At 38.1% G+C, this 22,259-nt stretch overlaps 1 protein-coding gene across 1 annotated transcript in view; it reads right to left on the reverse strand.

The window, feature by feature from the left end:
- The window catches only part of parp1 (poly (ADP-ribose) polymerase 1), a 77,567-nt gene that overhangs the window by 31,517 nt on the left and 23,791 nt on the right, over positions 1 to 22,259 (reverse strand). Inside the window, exons 5-8 of the mRNA XM_034921798.2 lie at positions 8,592 to 8,688; positions 8,390 to 8,506; positions 7,966 to 8,142; positions 3,453 to 3,591 (exon numbers count right to left, since the gene is read on the reverse strand). Of these exons, the coding sequence (XP_034777689.1) occupies positions 3,453 to 3,591; positions 7,966 to 8,142; positions 8,390 to 8,506; positions 8,592 to 8,688 (530 nt within the window). The remainder of the gene's footprint in view (positions 1 to 3,452; positions 3,592 to 7,965; positions 8,143 to 8,389; positions 8,507 to 8,591; positions 8,689 to 22,259) is intronic.

The raw sequence follows: 22,259 nt of genomic DNA on the forward strand, positions 1-22,259 counted from the left end.
AAATAAAAATATTGTCATTTAGAGCATTTATTTGCAGAAAATGACAACTGGTCAAAATAACAAAAAAGATGCAGTGTTGTCAGACCTCGAATAATGCAAAGAAAATAAGTTCATATTCATTTTTAAACAACACAATACTAATGTTTTAACTTAGGAAGAGTTCAGAAATCAATATTTGGTGGAATAACCCTGATTTTCATGGAGCATGGAGCATTGTCCTGCTGGAAAAACCAATCCTCAGAGTTGGGGAACATTGTCAGAGCACCCCCAGATGAGTCCAATTTTCAGCTTAGCCCAGCACCTGGTCGTCTAATGGTTAGACGGACACCTGGGGAGGCCTACAAGCCACAGTGTCTCGCACCCACTGTGAAATGTGGTGGAGGATCGGTGATGATCTGGGGGTGCTTCAGCAAGGCAGGAATCGGGCAGCTTTGGCATGAATCAAGCCAAGTACAAGGTTGTCCTGGAAGAAAACTTGCTTCCTTCTGCTCTGACAATGTTCCCCAACTCTGAGGATTGGTTTTTCCAGCAGGACAATGCTCCATGCCACACAGCCAGGTCAATCAAGGTGTGGATGGAGGACCACCAGATCAAGACCCTGTCATGGCCAGCCCAATCTCCAGACCAGAATCCCATTGAAAATCTCTGGAATGTGATCAAGAGGAAGATGGATGGTCACAAGCCATCAAACAAAGCCGAGCTGCTTGAATTTTTGTGCCAGGAGTGGCATAAAGTCACCCAACATCAATGTGAAAGACTGGTGGAGAGCATGCCAAGACGCATGAAAGCTGTGCTTGAAAATCAGGGTTATTCCACCAAATATTGATTTCTGAACTCTTCCTAAGTTAAAACATTAGTATTGTGTTGTTTAAAAATGAATATGAACTTATGTTCTTTGCATTATTCGAGGTCTGACAACACTGCATCTTTTTTGTTATTTTGACCAGTTGTCATTTTCTGCAAATAAATGCTCTAAATGACAATATTTTTATTTGGAATTTGGGAGAAATGTTGTCAGTAGTTTATAGAATAAAACAAAAATGTTCATTTTACCCAAACACATACCTATAAATAGTAAAACCAGAGAAACTGATAATTTTGCAGTGGTCTCTTAATTTTTTCCAGAGCTGTATGTTTGAAACACTATATTAAAGTTAAGAAAAGTAACATTTATTTTGGGTTCATGACCACTGATTTATATACACAATATATAGAAATTACAAAAGTAAATATAAAAAAAATATAAGAATATTAATGTACTTAACTTTTACTCATTATATACTGTGGGAAGAGGGATATCATTTTTGTTTCTATCCTAGTATGTGCTGACCGTGATTTTGCTTCCACATATGCTTCAAGCTCAAGCTCTTATCTGCTTGTGGGTCTGGGGTTTCGTGCCTAGTAATTGCTGGTAGCTGCATTCAGACCTTTGCCTTGCCATGTTATGTAATCTTCAATTTTGAACAATATCATTTTTTTTTTTTTTAATTAAGTAAAAACCTTTTACTTTGTGTGAAGAGATACTCCATGCAGCTTCAAGCCCAGGCCCTGGTACTGTCCAACCTTGACTACTACAACTCCCTTCTGGCCGGTCTCCCTGCCTCTGCTATCCGTCCGCGCCAGCTCACCCAAAACTCTGCTGCCCACCTTGTCTTTTCCCATCCTCGTTTCTCCCACGCTACACCACTGCTCCGCTCCCTCCACTGGCTCCCTATCGCCGCTCGCATCCAATTCAAAACTTGCACTTGCCTATCGCTGCCTCAACCTTTTTGCTCCCTCCTGTCTCTGGAATTATTTCTCCCTACACCCCCCGTCGCCCCCTCTGCTCCTCCAACACCAGCAGATTAGCTGTACCCCACCACCCCTGCTCCAAAAGCCTGCTCCTTCTCCACCCTTGCCCCTCAGTTATGGCACGACCTACCCACGGATATCAGGACTGTTCAGTCCCCGACCGCCGCTGCCTCTTCAAGACACACCTGTGGAGACAGCATCTGTGAACCTCACAACTACAGACTATATTGGACTAGATGGCACCCAGTTGTACTAGTGCTTGCATCTTCTTGTACTTGCACTCAACTGCCCCATATTTTGCCGTATTCTACTACTGCTCTTAAATTATAACTATTTTCTGTATCTTGTAGTTGATTTTACTCTTAAAGGTATCCGTATTCTGTTTTTTTGGAATTTGAAATCGTTACTTACTATGGGCTCTTAATAGAATTTACTCTTATAAGCAAATATCTTTACGATAAGTTTAACTGCTCTTAGTCAAATTCGCTATTAAAAAGGTAATTATTTACTGTATTCTTTATTTTGCTCTTATTTGAATTTGATCTTATTTTCTACTGAGTTTATTGTACTTTATAACTGCTCTTATCTGTAATGTGATATTTTGCAATGTTGATACATTGGATTGTAATACTTTGTAACAACTCTAAGTCACTCTGGATAAGGCGTTTGCTTAGAAATAAATAACTTGATTTTACGCTCTTAATTATTGCTTTATAACATTTTAGAAATTTTGAAAAACGGAACAGTTTCTAGCCCTTTAACTACACACACTGCAAAATTATTAATCACAATGTTGCAAACCAGGGTTATTTCGAAATGAAACCTGTTTATCCATTTATGTTATCAGTGTTGAGCAAGTAGGGAAAAAATCAAAATTGTAAAAAAAGTATTTTAAAACGCAAAAAAAGTGTTTTCCTAAAATTGAAGTCTCAAAAAAGCAGGAGCGACTAATGCAAGTGCGACCAGTAAATTGATTTCTACGGTAAGTAAATAATTTCTGTATATCAATTATATTAACATATTACTTACTATTTTACTATTTCATTAGTGGACATACATATTTAAAAACTTAGTAAATTACACAAATAAATCTGATAAAACTTGAATTAACTAAATCATACAAATCAGGGATTTCTGGAACAAATTCACTTGAAAATTACCAATTATTGTGCCGTTTGAAAAAATATGCTCGCTTTCGGACAAGTTCGGGTGGTTCAGTTCTGGTTCCGTTATTTCACTGTGCCGTTTTTCTTAAAGAAATTTGAATTACTGGTACTTTCCAGTTCAGGAAATTCATCTTCATACCATTCGACAGTTTTTCCATTAAAAAGATTTGTTTCTGGGTCTGACTTTTTGTAAGTTAGTGGTTACTTCGATTATTCGAATAAATAATTACACGTGCCCATCCCTAATTGTGGAGGAGCATATAAATGCTGCACAGGCTTCAGGGAACAATGCTTCCACATTAATTTGCCGAGCTTGAGTCTTTCAAAAGTATTTTTTGCTGGAATAGTTAGTAAGAATGACCAATCGTGATGTAAGCAAGAACCAACAACAAAGAAAACACAAAGAACACACATAATAGGATAATAAACATTCGGATAATCTGTATGACAAACTATTCCTATAATACAAACATTAGAATTTAGATATTAGCTTACCTTCTGGTACTGGAGCAGCACCAAGACTGGGAGCACTGGAGTTTGTTGTGGTAGGAGGAGGAGACACAGGGGTAGGAGAAAAGATTCTGTCCTGCCTTTTAAACTTGAACTTCTTCAAGTAGGGTATTTCATGGAACTCCTACAAAAAGTTTAAATATTAGTGATCTGCACCAATATCGATATTTTGATATGATATCTATATTGTTCGATATTGGTAATGTCCAGATTGCGATATCGTGGGATTTAAAAATGTTTGCTTCATCAATAACTTTGACGAAATAAGAGCTTTTGGTGATTGTAAAACATGGCGTATCCAACTACCAAGCTAAACATCTGTTTTCTTGAAGTTTTTTTTTTTTTTTAATTTAGTCGTTGCCAATTAGTTTTTATTATTTTCTCCCCAATTTGAAATGCCCAATTATTTTTAGGCTCAGCTCACCGCTACCACCCCTGCGTTGACTCGGGAGGGGCGAAGATGAACACACGCTGTCCTCCGAAGCGTGTGCCGTCAGCCGCCCGCTTCTTTACACTCTGCAGACTCACTGTGCAGCCGCCTCAGAGCTACAGCATCGGAGGACAACGCAGCTCTGGGCAGTTTACAGGCAAGGCCGCAGGCGCCCGGCCAGACTACAGGGGTCGCTGGTGAGCGGTGAGCCGAGGACACCCTGGCCGACCTAAACCTCCCTCCCCCCGGGCGACGCTCGGGCAATTGAGCGCCGCCCCCTGGGAGCTCCCGTCCACGGTCGGCTGTGGAATAGCCTGGACTCGAACTTGCGACGTCCAGGCTATAGAGTGTATCCTGCACTCTAGCGAGTGCTTTTACTGGATGCGCCACTCGGGAGCCCCCCCCCGTTTTCTTGAAGTTTTAACAATAATATCAATTTGCTATGCTATAATGGATTTTTAAATAGAACAGATGCATTTTTCAGCACAGCAAAACTGGAAATAAATCACCGACACCACACAAACTTGTAGCTTGTAGAGACATGCTTTTTATTGCTAAAACAGTAATCTGTTGCACATTCGACTGCGGTGGGACCAGAGTAAGAGCAGATATGTAAAAAGTCAGATAAATGAATCCTGTTTTAAATACCATTATACACAGCTGTAACAATTACTACATTTCGCAATTATTGTTTTGAGATTCAGCTTTTATTAGGGAGCTCCCTTAAATCCCTTGTTTAGAAAGATACAGGGCAGCCATCCGCCGTGTGGGTGCATGCATTCTGTGCTAAGTGACAGGCAGGAGATCGAGACAGAGGTTGTAGTTGATACACCCCGCAGACTAACAGGATTTATTAGTCAATACACTGAACAGCTTACGTCACACTGTCAGCAATGGTAGCGCATGGAGCACATACAACACAGTGTACAAAAACTTTAGTGGGATCTACAATCTCTGAACTAATCTTCTCTGTTCAATAATAAACTAACGTTGCTGAAGAGCTTGATCATGGCGGATAAACGGTTATGGTGGATATATGACGGGTGGATACACGACGGATTACTGTACAGCTAAAATACTAATGCAGTATAAATCATGTTTATTTTATATTGAGATACAATAAACTCTATACATAACAATCATTGTCAGCCTCTTAAGCAAAGAAACACCACACACTAAAGTACTATTTAAGGATTTTATTTCACCGATATTTGGGTACCAAACCCTGTTTGCATTCTGCTGTCTGCACGGTGTTACTCCATGGATATTATGAAGCAAAGAATAACCAAATTAAAGTAAGTTACTGCTTTCCATATGTAAATATCTGTTATGTTAATAAATTATATACAGAGCATCAATAGAAACGTATGACTATTATAACACATTTATTTTTGAAAAAAATAAGGTATATAAATGATGGACATTGACGAAATGTTTTTGGTTTCTTTTTAAATCACTCGATCATTCACCCTTGACCATGACACGCTTGATTGACTATGACTGAAGCATATGCACTTAATCACCTAATTAGTGAGACAGTTGATTGGACACTGGCTATGGAGCGATTTCAGCTGCTGAATTACAAGCTTGAATAAAAGACAGCAGCGCCTTCGTGCAAATCGGCATGTTGGAGGGTGGACACCTTTCAGCATGACAACAACCAAAAGCACACAGCCAAAGCTACACTGGAGTGGCTAAGGAACAAAAAGGTAAATGTCCTTGAGTAGCCCAGTCACAGCCCCAACCTAAATCCAATCAAATTTGTGGCATGACTTGAAGATTGCTGTCCATCAACACTCCCCAAGAAACTTGACAGAGTTTAAACAGTTTTGTAAAGAATGGTCAAATATTGCCAAATCTAGGTGTGCAAAGTTGGTAGAGACCTATCCCAACAGACTCACAGCTGTAATTGCTGCCAAAGGTGCTTCCACCAAGTATTAACTCAGGGGGGTGGAGACTTATCCAATTATGATCTTTCAGTTTTGTATTTAATATATAACTTTTTTCCCCTTAACAGTGTGGAGTATGGTGTGTAGATAAGTGGAAAAAAATCCTCATTTAAATGCATGAAACTCTGAGGCACTGACACAACAAAATGTGAAAAAAAAGTTCAAGGGGGTGTAGACCTTCTATAGCCACTGTATACGTATGTATATAGCTAGCTAGTTGTTGTGTTTCGGAAGAATTCGATATTAATAAATATCAAAACACATGCACGATATCATGTCGATTTTTTATATCGTTGCCCACTACTAAAAAATATCCATTCACTCATACATACAGACGTGCTCAAATTTGTTGGTACCCTTACAGCTCATTGAAATAATGCTTCATTCCTCCTGAAAAGTGATGAAATTAAATGCTATTTTATCATGTATACTTGCATACCTTTGGTATGTCATAGAATAAAGCAAAGAAGCTGTGAAAAGAGATGAATTATTGCTTATTCTACAAAGATATTCTAAAATGGCCTGGACACATTTGTTGGTACCCCTTAGAAAAGATAATAAATAATTGGATTATAGTGATATTTCAAACTAATTAGTTTCTTTAATTAGTATCACACATGTCTCCAATCTTGTAATCAGTCATTCAGCCTATTTAAATGGAGAAAAGTAGTCACTGTGCTGTTTGGTATCATTGTGTGCAGCACACTGAACATGAACCAGAGAAAGCAAAGGAGAGAGTTGTCTGAGGAGATCAGAAAGAAAATAATAGACAAGCATGGTAAAGGTCAAGGCTACAAGACCATCTCCAAGCAACTTGATGTTCCTGTGACAACAGTTGCAAATATTATTAAGAAGTTTAAGGTCCATGGAACTGTAGCCAACCTCCCTGGGTGCGGCCGCAAGAGGAAAATCGACCCCAGATTGAACAGAAAGATAGTGCGAATGGTAGAAAAAGAACCAGGGATAACTGCCAAAGAGATACAAGCTGCACTCCAAGGTGAAGGTACGTCAGTTTCTGATCGCACCATCCGTCGCTTTTTGAGCAAAAGTGGGCTCCACTATTATTATTTTTATTATTATTTATTTCTTAGCAGACACCCTTATCCAGGGCGACTTACAATCGTAAGCAAATACATTTCAAGTGTTACAATACAAGTAATACAATAAGAGGAAGACCCAGGAGGACTCCACTTTTGACAGAAAAACATAAAAAAGCCAGACTGGAATTTGCTAAAATGCATATTGACAAGCCACAATCCTTCTGGGAGAATGTCCTTTGGACAGATGAGTCAAAACTGGAGCATTTTGGCAAGTCACATCAGCTCTATGTTCACAGACGAAAAAATGAAGCTTTCAAAGAAAAGAACACCATACCTACAGTGAAACATGGAGGAGGCTCGGTTATGTTTTGGGGCTGCTTTGCTGCGCCTGGCACAGGGTGCCTTGAATCTGTGCAGTGCACAATGAAATCTCAAGACTATCAAGGCATTCTGGAGAAAAACGTACTGCCCAGTGTCAGAAAGCTCTGTCTCAGGTCATGGGTCCTCCAACAGGATAATGACCCAAAACACACAGCTAAAAGCTCCCAAGAATGGATAAGAACAAAACATTGGACTATTCTGAAGTGGCCTTCTATGAGTCGTGATCTGAATCCTATCGAACATCTATGGAAAGAGCTGAAACTTGCAGTCTGGAGAAGGCACCCATCAAACCTGAGACAGCTGGAGCAGTTTGCTCAGGAAGAGTGGGCCAAACTACCTGTTAACAGGTGCAGAAGTCTCATTGAGAGCTACAGAAAATGTTTGATTGCAGTGATTGCCTCTAAAGGTTGTGCAACAAAATATTAGGTTAGCGGTCCCATCATTTTTGTCCATGCCATTTTCATTTGTTTTATTATTTACAATATTACGGTGAATAAAAAATCAAAAGCAAAGTCTGATTTCTATTAAATATGGAATAAACAATGGTGGATGCCAATTACTTTTGTCAGTTTCAAGTTATTTCAGAGAAAATTGTGCATTCTTCATTTTTTGTGGAGGGGTACCAACAAATTTGAGCATGTCTGTATATTCTACAATGCACAACAAATGTGGGGTGACTTCAATGCATAAAAGCATACCTTTGGAATGACCCAATCTTTCCTGTTGGGTGTCTGTGTTTTAAAGACACACTTGGTCCATGCCGTGATGTTTCCAGTACAGTAATACGCATCACTCTTAAACACCAGTTGCCCTTGGCATTCCTCGCAGGGTTTCAGGGCACCAAACGCCATGCAGTCAGAAATTCTGTCAAGGATCTGAAAAGAACATTTATATTATGAAGAAAAAAAAACATATAAAAGCTATTAAGTCAGAATCTATATGGAGGCTCCTGTTCATATGTAAATGTCTAAATATGTAGAAATTTAAGGCTCTACTACTATGTTATGTAAAACATACAGCCACCTCTACTACGTCCTCGTGAGGGGTGACTGGGATATAAACATATTTGAGTCTTCCATAAAAGCTAGGGCACCCAAACATATTTAAAAGACAAGAACATACAGCAGATTCCCCGGAAGGCACTTCTTGCTTGTTTGCAATCAGCAGCTCTTTCATGTCGTTAGTGGAACTGCATTTCTTCAACTCATCTTTAATGTTCCAGATTAACTGGCTTTGATCCTGCAGAGAGAGAAGGCAGCACTGAGTTTAAAGCTCACATGTCTATATATACTTTGAAATCTTTACGGCTAGTTTGTTCTCCAACCTTCAGCTGTTTCTCTAACTGCTTTTCTTCTTTGTCTGCTTTTTTCTGCTTCTTTTTTTTGGTGGCATCTCCGTCTACTTCATCGGCTTTTCTCTTTCTAGAGAGCAGAATACATTTCAATTGTCAACCATTCACAGGTATTTCAAATAATCCACATAAGTAACAAATAATGCCGTAAAACTTTAAATAAACGCTCCAGCATTTATTTACAATATTTGCCAGAAGCCCCGGTGCCTTGGAGACCGGCAACTATTTGAGACTCTGCATTTATGATGTAAGATCAACATCTGTAAATACTTCAGATGCAATCATGAAAAAGTTGCCTGGACACAACCTTATAGAAACGACAAGTAAATTCCAACATTCAAGCAACGTCATTAAAGGTTGTGTCTGTACACCCCCCCCCCCCCCCCAAGTATAAATAAAAGATAGATAGATAGATAGATAGATAGATATATATATATATATATATATATATATATATATATATATATATATATATATATATATAGAGAGAGAGATATAGATATATATATATATATATATATATAGAGATATATATTTATATATATATATATATATATATATATATATATATATATATATATATATATATATATATATATATATATATATATATATATATTATATATATATTATATATACACACACACACACACATATATATATATATATATATAGATATATACATACAGTGCCTTGCAAAAGTATTCAGACCCCTGACCAATTCTCTCATATTACTGAATTACAAATGGTACATTGAAATTTCGTTGTTTGATATTTTATTTTAAAACACTGAAACTCAAAATCAATTTTTGTAAGGTGACATTGGTTTTATGTTGGGAAATATTTTTAAGAAAAATAAAAAAACTGAAATATCTTGCTTGCATAAGTATTCAACCCCTGTGCTGTGGAAGCTCCCAGTTTACACCGATGAAAGAAATTGCCCTAACGAGGACACAATTACCTTATCATTGGCCTCCACCTGTGAACAATTAAAGTTGCTGTCACATTTTCTGGATAAAAAACCCACTGTTGAAGGATCATTGGTCAGGCTGTGAATCTGAAGGAAAATGCAGACCAAAGAGCATTCTACAGAAGTTAGAGATCAAGTAATACAAATGCATAGATTAGGGAAAGGGTACAAAATAATATCCAAGTGTTTGGATATCCCAGTGAGCACAGTTGGATCAATAATCAGGAAGTGGAAGCTGCATCACACCACCCAGGCACTGCCAAGAAAAGGCCGTCCCTCAAAACTCAGCGCTCAAACAAGAAGGAGACTTGTGAGAGAAGCCACAGAGAGGCCAACAATCACTTTGAAGGAGCTACAGAGTTCAGTGGCTGGGAGTGGAGTAATGGTGCACCAGCCAACCATATCAAGAGCTCTGCATAACACTGGCCTGTATGGGAGGATGGCAAGAAAGAAGCCGTTACTCAAAAAGTACCATCTGAAAGCACGTCTGGAGTTTGCCAGAAGGCATGAGAGTGACCGAGCTGCGCTGTGGGAAAAGGTTTTGTGGTCAGATGAGACCAAGATAGAGCTTTTTGGCCAAAACTCAAAGCGCTACGTGTGGCGCGAACCTAAAACTGCCCATGCCTGAAGACACACCATCTCTACAGTGAAATATGGTGGTGGCAGCATCATGCTGTGGGGATGCTTCTCATCAGCAGGGACTGGGCATCTTGTTAAAATTGAAGGAAGAATGGATGGAGCAAAATACAGGGAAATACTGCAAGAGAACCTGCTTCAGTCTGCTAAAAAACTGAAGCTTGGGAGGAAATTCACCTTTCAGCAGGACAATGATCCCAAGCACAAGGCCAAAGCAACATTGGAGTGGCTCAAGAACAAAAAGGTGAATGTCCTACAGTGGCCCAGTCAAAGTCCTGATCTCAATCCCATTGAGAATCTGTGGCACTACTTGAAAATTGCGGTCCACAAGCGTCGTCCAACCAGCCTGAACAACCTGGAGCAAATCTGCCAAGAAGAATGGGCCAAAATCACTCCGACACTGTGTGCAAAGCTGGTACATACTTACCCTAAAAGACTTAAAGCTGTTATTGCAGCGAAAGGTGGCTCTACCAAATATTAATGTGTGGGGGTTGAATACTTATGCAAGCAAGATATTTCAGTTTTTTATTTTTCTTAAAAATATTTCCCAACATAAAACCAATGTCACCTTACAATAATTGATTTTGAGTTTCAGTGTTTTAAAATAAAATATCAAACAGAACGAAATTTCAATGTACCATTTGTAATTCAGTAATATGAGAGAATTGGTCAGGGGTCTGAATACTTTTGCAAGGCACTGTATATATATTTTTCCAAGCTGGGTTTATATATATGTGTGTTGAGGGCAAAACCTGGTGGTCTGGTGAGTCTAGTTTTGCCCGTGCCAATCTAGTTTCACCAAGGGCTTCTGGGCGAATCCCAAAGTTACCACTTTTTTACGGCACTCTCCCGTGTCCAATCGGGCAAATCTAGATTGGCCCAGAACTAATATTTTTTATATATATATATATATATATATATATATATATATATATATATATATATATATATATATATATATATATATATATATACATACATACATACACACACACACATATATATATATATATATATATATATATATATATATATAGTAGAAAATACAGATGATGGCACTACAGAGATGTTTCAGTCCATTTAATCAGACCCAAGGTGCTTCATCCCAGGAAAAGTTAAATAGGAAGTATTTAAGCTTTTAAGTTAAACACTTCTTAGATGTTGCCACCGCCAGAGAGAAAAGATGGCAACTCCCGCTAAATAAAAGTCTATATCCCAAAAGCATGTCTCAATTATTCACTTTTTCATCAAAACAAGGTAAAAACAGGTACGCTGTCGTGTTTCAACATGTTGTCTTCATCAGAGCGTATTGAAGACAGGACTCATTAGATCTATTAAATGCACCCGGTACTCATTGTCATTTAACACCATTATCCGATTACTAGAAATAGTAATCTAGCAATTAATGCATTCAATTCACACTCCAGTTATTTAATCTGCTATATATTGTAGCGGCGGCGTATCTGGTCCACAGCAGGAAAAAATGGAGACTGCACAGGATGCAGTTTAAAGCAGTGAAAACTGCTATTTTTACTGAAGCGTTGGAACAGCAGGCAAATGGATGCCCTCTTATTAAATGGTTTAGCTCAGATAGACAGCTCTAGGACACACTCCCACACAACTACATGAAAACCACAACAACTGGCAGCTTCTAAATAGTGATCATCCCCCCCCCCCCCCCCCTACAAACACACAGGTACATTTACATACACATAGTCCAATCGCTCAGACCCTCTGTCATTTTATTGTACCTCATATAAAGTTTTTGGCGACAAGAGATTGACAGTAGCTGGCACAGTTTTAATAAAGTACAGTATGCAAGGCCATATTGGGGGATTGGGAAGCAATTGCAAGGACATATGGAGTACACTGCTGGCAAACTCACTTCAGAACAGGAAGCTAAACATCTCTGGAAAAATCTAAAGAAACCTACCCAATGATTTACATTTTCAAAACATACCAAACAAATGCAAATACAGCAGGCAAACAAAACAGACAGTACAGTATACAGCAGGATGTTTTTTTTCACAGCATTGTTTAAATAAATAAATAAATAAATAAATAAATAAATAAATAAATAAATACAGCGGGTCTTTTTAAGTTTACTTTCCAGTTTTTTTTTTACTTATCTGCCATTCTGTGTCAATTTAACCAGTCGTAAACAGTCATATCAAAGAAACTATTAGTTGAGTGTTCAGATTTCAGATTTTGTAAAAATGTTTACTAACTTTGTACAGATTTTCATCCAAATCTGAGACGTATGGGTGACAATGATGTATTGACACAGAATGACCCATAAGTAAAAATGTAAAAAAAATGGATAGTAAACTTAAAGACCCGCTGTATTTATTTATTTATTTATTTATTTATTTAAACAATGCTGTGCTGCCACTTCACCTGGAGCAGCCGATGGTATTCGCCGTACTTTAATTTTTTTTCAGGATGTCATGTACCCACAACGATCTTAGTTTTTCTTTCTCCAGTAGAGCAGAGCGATCAAAATAATTTTGTTTGCTGTTCATTCCTCGAAGTATTGTGTATATACAGTCACCTCAAATTGGCACCCTTGATAAAGATTAGCAAAAAAGGCTGTATAAAATAAACACAGGTAATGAGCTATATTTTATGCTCAAATATATGGGAAAACCATATTATTTTATTCTAATACAATTGCTCAGAGAAAGTTTTTTATTAACAAATAACATTTTTTCTCAAAAAGATAGGTGTCAGAATTATTGGCACCCCTAAAGATTCTTATAAATAAAATCAAACAAAATTAAATCTACATTAACATTCTACTTCAAGTTCATCTCAGTCTTAAGGAACTCTATTATGGCCTTCCATGGCTTCCTGTTTCACTGGGGTATAAAATTAGGTAACACGCATATGAAATCCATTTGTCATCCATCACCATGGGGAAAGGCAAAGAACTCACACAAATGAAAAGAGACAAATGGTTGTTGACCTTCATAAATCAAGCAATGGGTACAAAACAATAGCTAAAAAACGAAATATACCAATTACCACTATTAGGGCAATAATTAAGAAGTTCAAAACCACTGGAACTGTGGTAAACTTGCCTGGTAGAGGACGCAAGTGTATCTTGCCCCCACGCACAGTGAGGCAGATGGTTCAGGAGGCAAAGGGAAATCCAAGGGCCACAGTTTGAGAATTACAGAACTTGGTTGCATCTTGGGGTCACCAAGTCTCCAAATCTATAATTAGACGCCACCTCCATGCCAATAGGCTATTTGGAAGGGTTGCCAGAAAAAAGCCTTTATTGAGAGCAACCAACAAACATAAGTGCCTGGAGTTTGCTAAACGGCATTGGCACTTCGATTGGAACCGGGTGCTATGGTCAGATAAGACCAGCGGTGGGTTTGGCGTCGAAAGAAGGATGCGTGTGCAGAAAAGAACCTCATACCTACTGTAAAATATGGTGGTGGATCTTTGATGTTTTGGGGCTGTTTTGCTTCCACTGGTCCTGGGGCCCTTGTTAAGGTCAACGGCATCATGAACTCTACCCAGTACCAGGACATTTTAGCCAAAAACCTGGCTGCCTCTGCCAGGAGGCTGAAACTTGGCCGCAAGTGGATCTTCCAGCAAGACAATGACCCCAAGCACACATCAAAATCCACAAAGAAATGGTTAATTGACCACAAAATCAACATTTTGCAATGGCCATCAGTCTCCGGACGTTAACCGCATTGAAAACCTGTGGTTTCAAGTGAAGAGGGCAGTCCATAAGCGCAGACCGAAGGATATCAAGGATCTCAATAAAAATTATAGAATAAGACTCAGTGCCGTTATCCTTGCAAGGGGAGGGTGCACAAACTACTGAAAACAAGGGTGTCAATAATTGTGACACTTCATTTTTTTTGGAAATAAATGTATAATTTGAGAAATGTGTAATTTTGGTTGATTCCATTGAATCATTATTAGTCAAATGTATTCCACATGTTGGAAAATTACAGTATAGCTCAGTACTGGTATTTATTTTATACAGTCTTTTTCATCATTTATATATATATATATATATATATATATATATATATATATATATATATATATATATATATATATATATATATTACACACACACATATATATATATATATATATATATATATATATATATATATATATATATATATATATATATATATATATATATATATATATATATATATATATATATATATATATATATATACATATACACACACACACAGTGCCGTGAAAAAGTATTTGCTCCGGTCTGATTTTCTGCATTTTTGCATAGTTTTGACACTGAATGTTCAGATCTTCAACCAAAACCTAATATTAGATAAAAGGGACCCCGAGTGAACAAATAACACAAAAGTTGATACATATTTCATTTATTTATTAAAAAAGTTATGCAACACCCAATGCCCCCGTGTGAAAAACAAAAAATCGCCCCCTTAGACTCAATAACTGGTTACACCACCTTTAGCAGCAATAACTGCAACCAAACGCTTCCTGTAGTTATTGATTAGTCCCTCACAGCGCCGTGGAGGAATTTTGGCCCACTCCTCCATGCAGAACTGCTTCACCTCAGTGACATTTGTGGGTTTGAGCATGAACTGCTCATTTCAGGTCCTGCCACAACATCTCAATGGGGTTTAGGTCTGGACTTTGACTAGGCCATTCCAAAACTTTACATTTCTTCAACCATTCTGATGTAGACTTGCTTGTGTGTTTCGGATCATTTTCTTGCTGCATGACCCAGCTGCGCTTCAGCTTCAGCTCACAGACGAATGGCCTGACATTCTCCTGTAGAATTCTCTGATACAGAGCAGAATTCATGGTTCCTTCAATGATGGTAATGTGTCCAGGTCCTGATGCAGCAAAGCATCCCCAAACCATGACACTACCACCACCATGCTTGACCATTGGCAGGAGGTTCTAACTGTGGAATGCAGTGTTTGGTTTTCGCCAGACATAACGGGGCCCATGTCAAAAAGTTCTACTTCCGACTCATCTGTCCACAGAACATTGTTCCAGAACTCTTGAGGATCATCCAGGTGCTTTTTGGCAAACTTGAGACGAGCATTCATGTTCTTCTTAGTGAGCAATGGTTTCTGCCTTGCTACTCTGCCATGAATCCCATTTTGGCCCAGTGTCTTTCTGATGGTGGAGTCATGAACACTGACCTTAGCAGAGGCGAGAGGCGCCTGCAGATCCCTGGATGTTGTTCTAGGGTTCTTTGTGACTTCCTGGACGATTTTATGCCTTGCTCTTGGAGAGATTTTGGCAGGACGGACACTCCTGGGAAGATTCACTACTGTCCCAAACTTTCTCCATTTGGACAATATGGCTCTGACTGTAGTTCGGTGGAGCCCAAGAGCCTTAGAAATGGCTTTGTAACCCTTTCCAGACTGATAGGCATCAACAACTTTTTTCCGGAGGTCTTCAGGAATTAAATTTTGTTCGTGGTATGATGTGCCTCTAGAACCTGTGTGCTGACAACTTCACTCTGATGGTAAGGGCCAAAGTTAGTCAGATTTATATTGGGCAGGGCTGGCCCAAATCAGGCCTGGCCCAAATCAGGCCTGGTTGTTAACCAAAGTACTCAAACAGCTGACCCTAATTATCCCTTTAATTGGTTTGAGTTAACTAAGGGGGGCGGCAATAACTTTTTCACACCTGAAGATTGCAGGTTTGATTACCTTGCACACCAAACAAATGAAAGAAGCACCAAACTTTGGTGTCATTTTCTCTCTGACTCCCTCTATATACTACTACAACCCACAAAAAATTCTGACCAAATACAACGTGAAAAATGTGCAAAAATGCAGAAAATCAGACAGGGGGCAAATACTTTTTCACGGCACTGTATATATGTGTATATATATATATATATATATATATATATATATATATATATATATATATATATATATATATATATAAACAAAAATGTCAATGTAAAAAAACAAGTTACAAAAACGAAACAGCCGTTTAAAGGGGTGATATCAAATACAAAAGCCCAAGTTAGGAGAAGCAATTGGGTCAATCTTGTCAAGCATCAAGCAACTAGGCACAATTGGAAAGGTGCTGGGGCCCAACATTCACACAATTCTTGCTTCTAACTTGGCGCCTTTTTTTGATCGCTTCGCCCCCACCTGGTATTGAACCTATGACCCTTCAGTATGTAGTGACGTGCCCTAACCATTACGCCACTGACATATATTGCCAAATGCAGACACTAAGTGATATTTCACTAGTGTCATATTGCATGGCTAATAGGCTACCTTCTTTTACATGGGTAGGCCTATACAAATATCAATTGCTCTGGATAAAAGCATCAGTCAAATCAATTAATGACGTATTTTCCTGGCTTGCCATTTACTAATTTATGTAAGTTATAAAATTAAACATATTTGAACAGTTACCCAGTGGTGCAGAGGTTTAAACCAAAGTGCTTCCGTTCCCTGGTTTATTTTGATGTAGACCAACATGTGAAATCGAGTCAGGCCATTTCTCAATGTAACCGGATACTGCTGGTTTTAAAACTGGAAGCTGGAGATTCAGTCGAGCAGAGCAGCGCCTACAAAACGTCCCACGAAATGTTCCTGTCAGGACAACTGAGGAAGTCAGCACCTCTGGTTATTCGCTGCCAAACATGAACTACTTTAGATGTGTAATGGCTGCAGTATAGGATACTGACCTTAGGTTTAGGGTTTCGGTGTTGGGAGAGGATTATTCATTGTTTTATTAACAATATTATGATAACCAATCAGAATGCAGTGTCCTGACAGGAACATTTGGTGGTAACTTTGTAAGGACAGCTTGAGCAGATCCTGCTGTGCAAACTCATCAAGAACGGATATAAGCATCAAAACTGGGGGAATTTCCAACCGCTGACCCGCGGTGCAGCGGACTAAAGCGTGCCTGAATCAGCATAGAAATCTCATGCTGCAGCTTCGAACCACGCAGGGTTTTTTTCTGGTTTTTTTCCGCGAGGTGTGCTGTTTTAAAACATAAATAAATTCCTTAATATAACTGGTATGTATGTCAAAGTGCTTGATTTCTCTGGTTTATTTAGAGGTTGACCAACATGTGAAATGCCATGACTGGTACCTACCCTTCTGTTCTTCCAAGATCGATCACTACATACTGTAACAAAACCTGTCCTGGCTAGGTTGTGCTCTAACTGGATTGAAACAGAGTAGCGTGTAGCTGCCACCACCTTTGGTCAACCGGGAAGGTCCACATAAATAACCCCAGAAGTAGAATGTTATATAATTATGGTAGCTAGTGAACAGAGCGAAGCACCAGGAAACAGCTATAATCAAAAAGGATATCTACTTTTAAAAGGAGTATAAAAATGATCTGGGTATACAATTTAGTACAGGCAAAGTGGACAATGGTAGAAAAACAGTTACAGCAACCAACACAAATGTTTGATCCAATCAGTTCTCATAGAACAAGTCAAATTACTATATATTGCAGTTAGACCTTCAGTTAAATTACCACACAGCAATAAACCAAACTTCAATATAAAACAATCAAATAATACACTTAAAACCAATATGTACGACTAAAACAAATCAAATAAAACTAAGTGTTGGTACGCAAACCAATATTCAAATCATAAGAATAAAAACACACAATCAAGAACTTCAGTGCAAAACGATCACACCCACATTTCAATTATAACAAACAGGTTAGATTAATTGCTGTATGGATAATTAGCAAGACAATGGCAACTCAATCACTAGGCACAATTGTTGAGTATCACCTAGCAGAGATTAGCGTTTTTAAAAAGTACCCAGTTTTAGAAGTCAGTTTACAAATACTATATACAATACTATCAGTAATTCATATCTCTCTCTCTATATACATATGTACAGTATATTAAGGATGTGCATATTTTCGTTTTTTATGATTATTACCCCTAATCATAATGCAGAGATGTCAAAAGCTACGATTTGGTCGTAGCAGCTACTATTCTTTGGAGGTACGGGTGCCTTGCATTCACCCCCCTTGGACTTTTCCACATTTTGTAGTGTTACAACCTGGAATTAAAATGGATTTAATTAGGATTTTCTGTCACTGATCTACACAAAATAGTCCATAATGTCAAAGTGGGGAAAAAAATCTACATATTTTTCAAAATTATTTACAAATAAAAAACTGAAAAAAGTCTTGATTGCATAAGTATTCACCCCCTTTGCTGTGACACCCCTAAATAAGCTCTGGTGCAACCAATTGCTTTCAGAAGTCACATAATTAGTTGAATGGAGTCCACCTGTGTGCAATTAAAGTGTCACATGATCTCAGATTAAATAAACCTGTTTCTGGAAGGCCCCAGAGTTTGTTAGAAAGCATATCTAAACAAACGGCATCATGAAGACCAAGGAGCTATCAAAACAAGTTCGGGATAAAGTTCTGGAGAAGCACCAATCAGGGTTGGGTTATAAAACAATATCCCAAACTTTGAACATCCCCCGGAGCACCGTTAAATCCATTATTAAAAAATGGAAAGAATATGGCACAACCGCGACTCTGCCTAGAGAAGGCTGTCCACCAAAACTCAGTGACCAGGTAAGGAGGGCATTAGTCAGAGAAGCAACCAAGAGGCCAATGGTAACTCTGAAGGAGCTAGAGAGAACCACAGCTGAGATGGGAGAAACCGCCCATGGGACAACTATAACCTGGACGCTCCACAAAGCTGGGCTTTATGGAAGAGTGGCGAGAAGAAAGCCATTGCTGAAAAAAACCCATATCAAATCCTGTTTGGATTTTGCCAAAAGGCATGTGGAAGACACAGCAAACATGTGGAAAAAGGTTCTCTGGTCTGATGAGACCAAAATTGAACTTTTTGGCCTTAGCGCAAAACGCTATGTGTGGCGCAAAGCCAACACTGCTCATCACCCTGAGAACACCATCCCCACGGTGAAGCTTGGTGGTGGCAGCATCATGTTACGGGGATGCTTTTCATCGACAGGGACTGGGAAACTGGTCAGGATTGAGGGCAAGATGGATGGAGCCAAATACAGGGTAATTCTAGAGGAAAACCTGTTTCAGTCTGCAAGAGACCTGGGACTGGGGCAGAGGTTCACCTTCCAGCAGGACAATGACCCTAAACACACAGCCAAAGCTACACTGGAGTGGTTTAAAAACAAGAACCTGAATGTCTTAGAATGGCCCAGTCAAAGCCCAGACCTCAATCCGATTGAGAATCTGTGGCAAGATTTGAAAATTCCAAGTATCTGACACATCATAAATTATATCTTTCTAATTCCTGTGACTGGAGGTAAGAAGTATGCTCTGTGGTTGCAAATACATGACATTTTGCTGTGGAAGATACCGTTTTTGCACTAGCCGGTATGGTTGTTTTTACCACCAGGATGTAGCCTGCTGGGGTCACGTGACTGCAACCCCTCACTTGGATTGTTTACATCACATGTCCTTAGCATTATTCAAATGCTGGGGACAAAGTAGAATGTATCTATTAGTACATTTCTAATAAGACTGTGGAAATCGTTTAAGCAACTAATATATATCAAAGAAAATATTATAGGAAAGTTGGTGCTTCTTATGTGTTTCGCTTAAAAAGAAGACACTAGGACATCCAGGCTTGTTAATTCCTGCCACCTGGACACAGATGCCAATTCCTGGACTGTCTGGTCAAACCCGGACAGGTGACAACCCTAACTCGGGGAGATGGTGTTGAATTCTCAAATACTCTGCAACCCCCGTAAACAACAACACACATTCTCCCCACTCATTCACTCACTCCCTGTTCCCCTGACAATACATGTAACATATATACAAGACAGACGAGACAAACTGAACAGACAACAAGTCTGCAACAAAGCAATTGTCTGGGTCGTTACAATATATTATTTAATTTGAAAGTAAAAATATATGAAAGCATAACGACCTTTATGTACAACTATCTTCACTAATATACAATTGAAAAAGAACTGTTGAATATTTATTTTCATTTCATACAGTATTAAATGGCAGTGTTTATATGATTGTGAAATAAATAACTATCAAGATAAATAAATAAATGTCTTAATTACGGTACATTTACTATTTAAGAGCACAGTATATATACAGTTCTGACAATGTCCAAATCAGATTGACAGATTTTACCCGAATTGAAGTCAAAGTAGATGATAGTCAGAGGTGAAAGTAACTAATTTCTTACCGGTGTAGTGTTATTTTCAGGTACGTGCTAGAACGTGATACACTGCGCTTGATCGCGCATGCCTAAACAACTTCCTCTAAGAAAGTGCCCATTCAAATGTGGTACGTTATGCCGTTTTTGGTGTTTTACATAATTTTTAATGCAATATCATGTTTTTCCACCATTATGAAAATAGTATACAAATATTTATCATATGCAATAAAAATCGGTCTTGTACATTTTTTTTTTTTTTTTTTTTTTTACTTGTGCAGCTTTGTGGTGGACCTTGTGAATTGTTTTTTTCTTTTTAGAGAAATTGATTGTCAGTTTCCAGTTTAAGGTTGCAAAAAAATAATGTATAATTAATGATAAATGTACCTCTTTTTGACAATAGGAAAACACCATCAGATTGCAACCGATTGCATATGTACCAGAATCTGACAGTGTACCACTTGCAACCTCACAATATACCACTTTGTCAAGTTTTGGTATACATACCACATTCTGATGATGTACCAGAACGTGGTATCTAACACTACACCGGCTCTATAGTCCATATCATGGCTTCTATCAGTGAAAAACAACAACATCCACAAATTTGAACTTGAAGCTTATCTATAAACCTCAGGTACATTTAAACAGTATTCCAATACCAAAAGAAAATAAGATAGTGACAGACAAGTTGCACAAGGCATGCAAATAGAAAAATCTAGCTAGAAAAAATAAATCAATCATTTTTATTGTATTTTTATTTGGGATATCAGACAACGTCCGTCAGGTAAACTGTTCCCCCACTGCTACCACTAGTGAAAATTGATCAGAGTTTGTTTCAAGGACTCGGACTCGAATGATAGCGACGCGGACCCTGATGACTTGGACTCGACTACAAGTCTGCCAAAATTATACCAAAATAGCAGAGATGTTATTTTAACTTTTGAGCTATTTTATTTATTTATTTTAAATACCTGAAGTAAAAAATAATCTTGTATTGATTGTATTCTTATTACTTGTAATAGCTACCAATATAATACATTTGGGAGATGCAATCAGCAATATTGGACAGGTAATAATCTAACAATCATTGCATTGAGAACACAATTTCTAAACATGGAGTTTAAAATTTGTCTTGGCTAAACTGCATCAGAGGGTTCATGTATGGTTTGTTTGTTAGAGGGTTTTTGGAACTTCCACACTGGTATAGTGCAACATTGTTCTAAAATATGCAAATAATAAAAGCAAAGGTGACAAAAGAGCTAGTGAAGAAGTGGCCGACATGTAAAAGGGGTCACCCAGGGCTGTCTCTATCCATAATCTGTCAAATGGATTTCAACCGACTCCGACTCAAAGGAAAGAACGCTGGTATTTTACCATAGAATTGAGCAACCTAGTCAAAAAAAGTTTTCAACAGGTAGAAGCCATTTTCAAAACTACCCCTTTATAGTTATGGTTGAAAACAAAGAAATGAAACATTGATACAGCAGGTTTAGAAGTTTTAGATTAGAATACAAAATAATCCACCAGTTTAAAATAGATCTATAGATTATGGGAAATTCTCCTTTGTCTCAAAATGTTCTACCAATTTGTAAATGCTTTTGGAGATCAGATTACACAGCGTTCTATATAAGACTGTACATATAGATTGGAGGAGAAAAAATAAAAATAAAAATTAAATCCAGAAATCAATGTGACCATTAAGACAGCCTTTGGGCTCTGTAAAAACACAAATTTCCATTTACCTATGGGATTCATTAGTGGGAATCATCAACTCCTGCTAAATAAAAGATGACAGGCATACATTCAAGTTTTGTAGCTTGGGCATAAGGTTTGGCATCAGTTGTAATTAAAAAAAATAAAAAAAGTAACCACGTCT

This window comes from Acipenser ruthenus, chromosome 6 (genome assembly GCF_902713425.1).
Source record: "Acipenser ruthenus chromosome 6, fAciRut3.2 maternal haplotype, whole genome shotgun sequence".
Taxonomy (NCBI): domain Eukaryota; kingdom Metazoa; phylum Chordata; class Actinopteri; order Acipenseriformes; family Acipenseridae; genus Acipenser; species Acipenser ruthenus.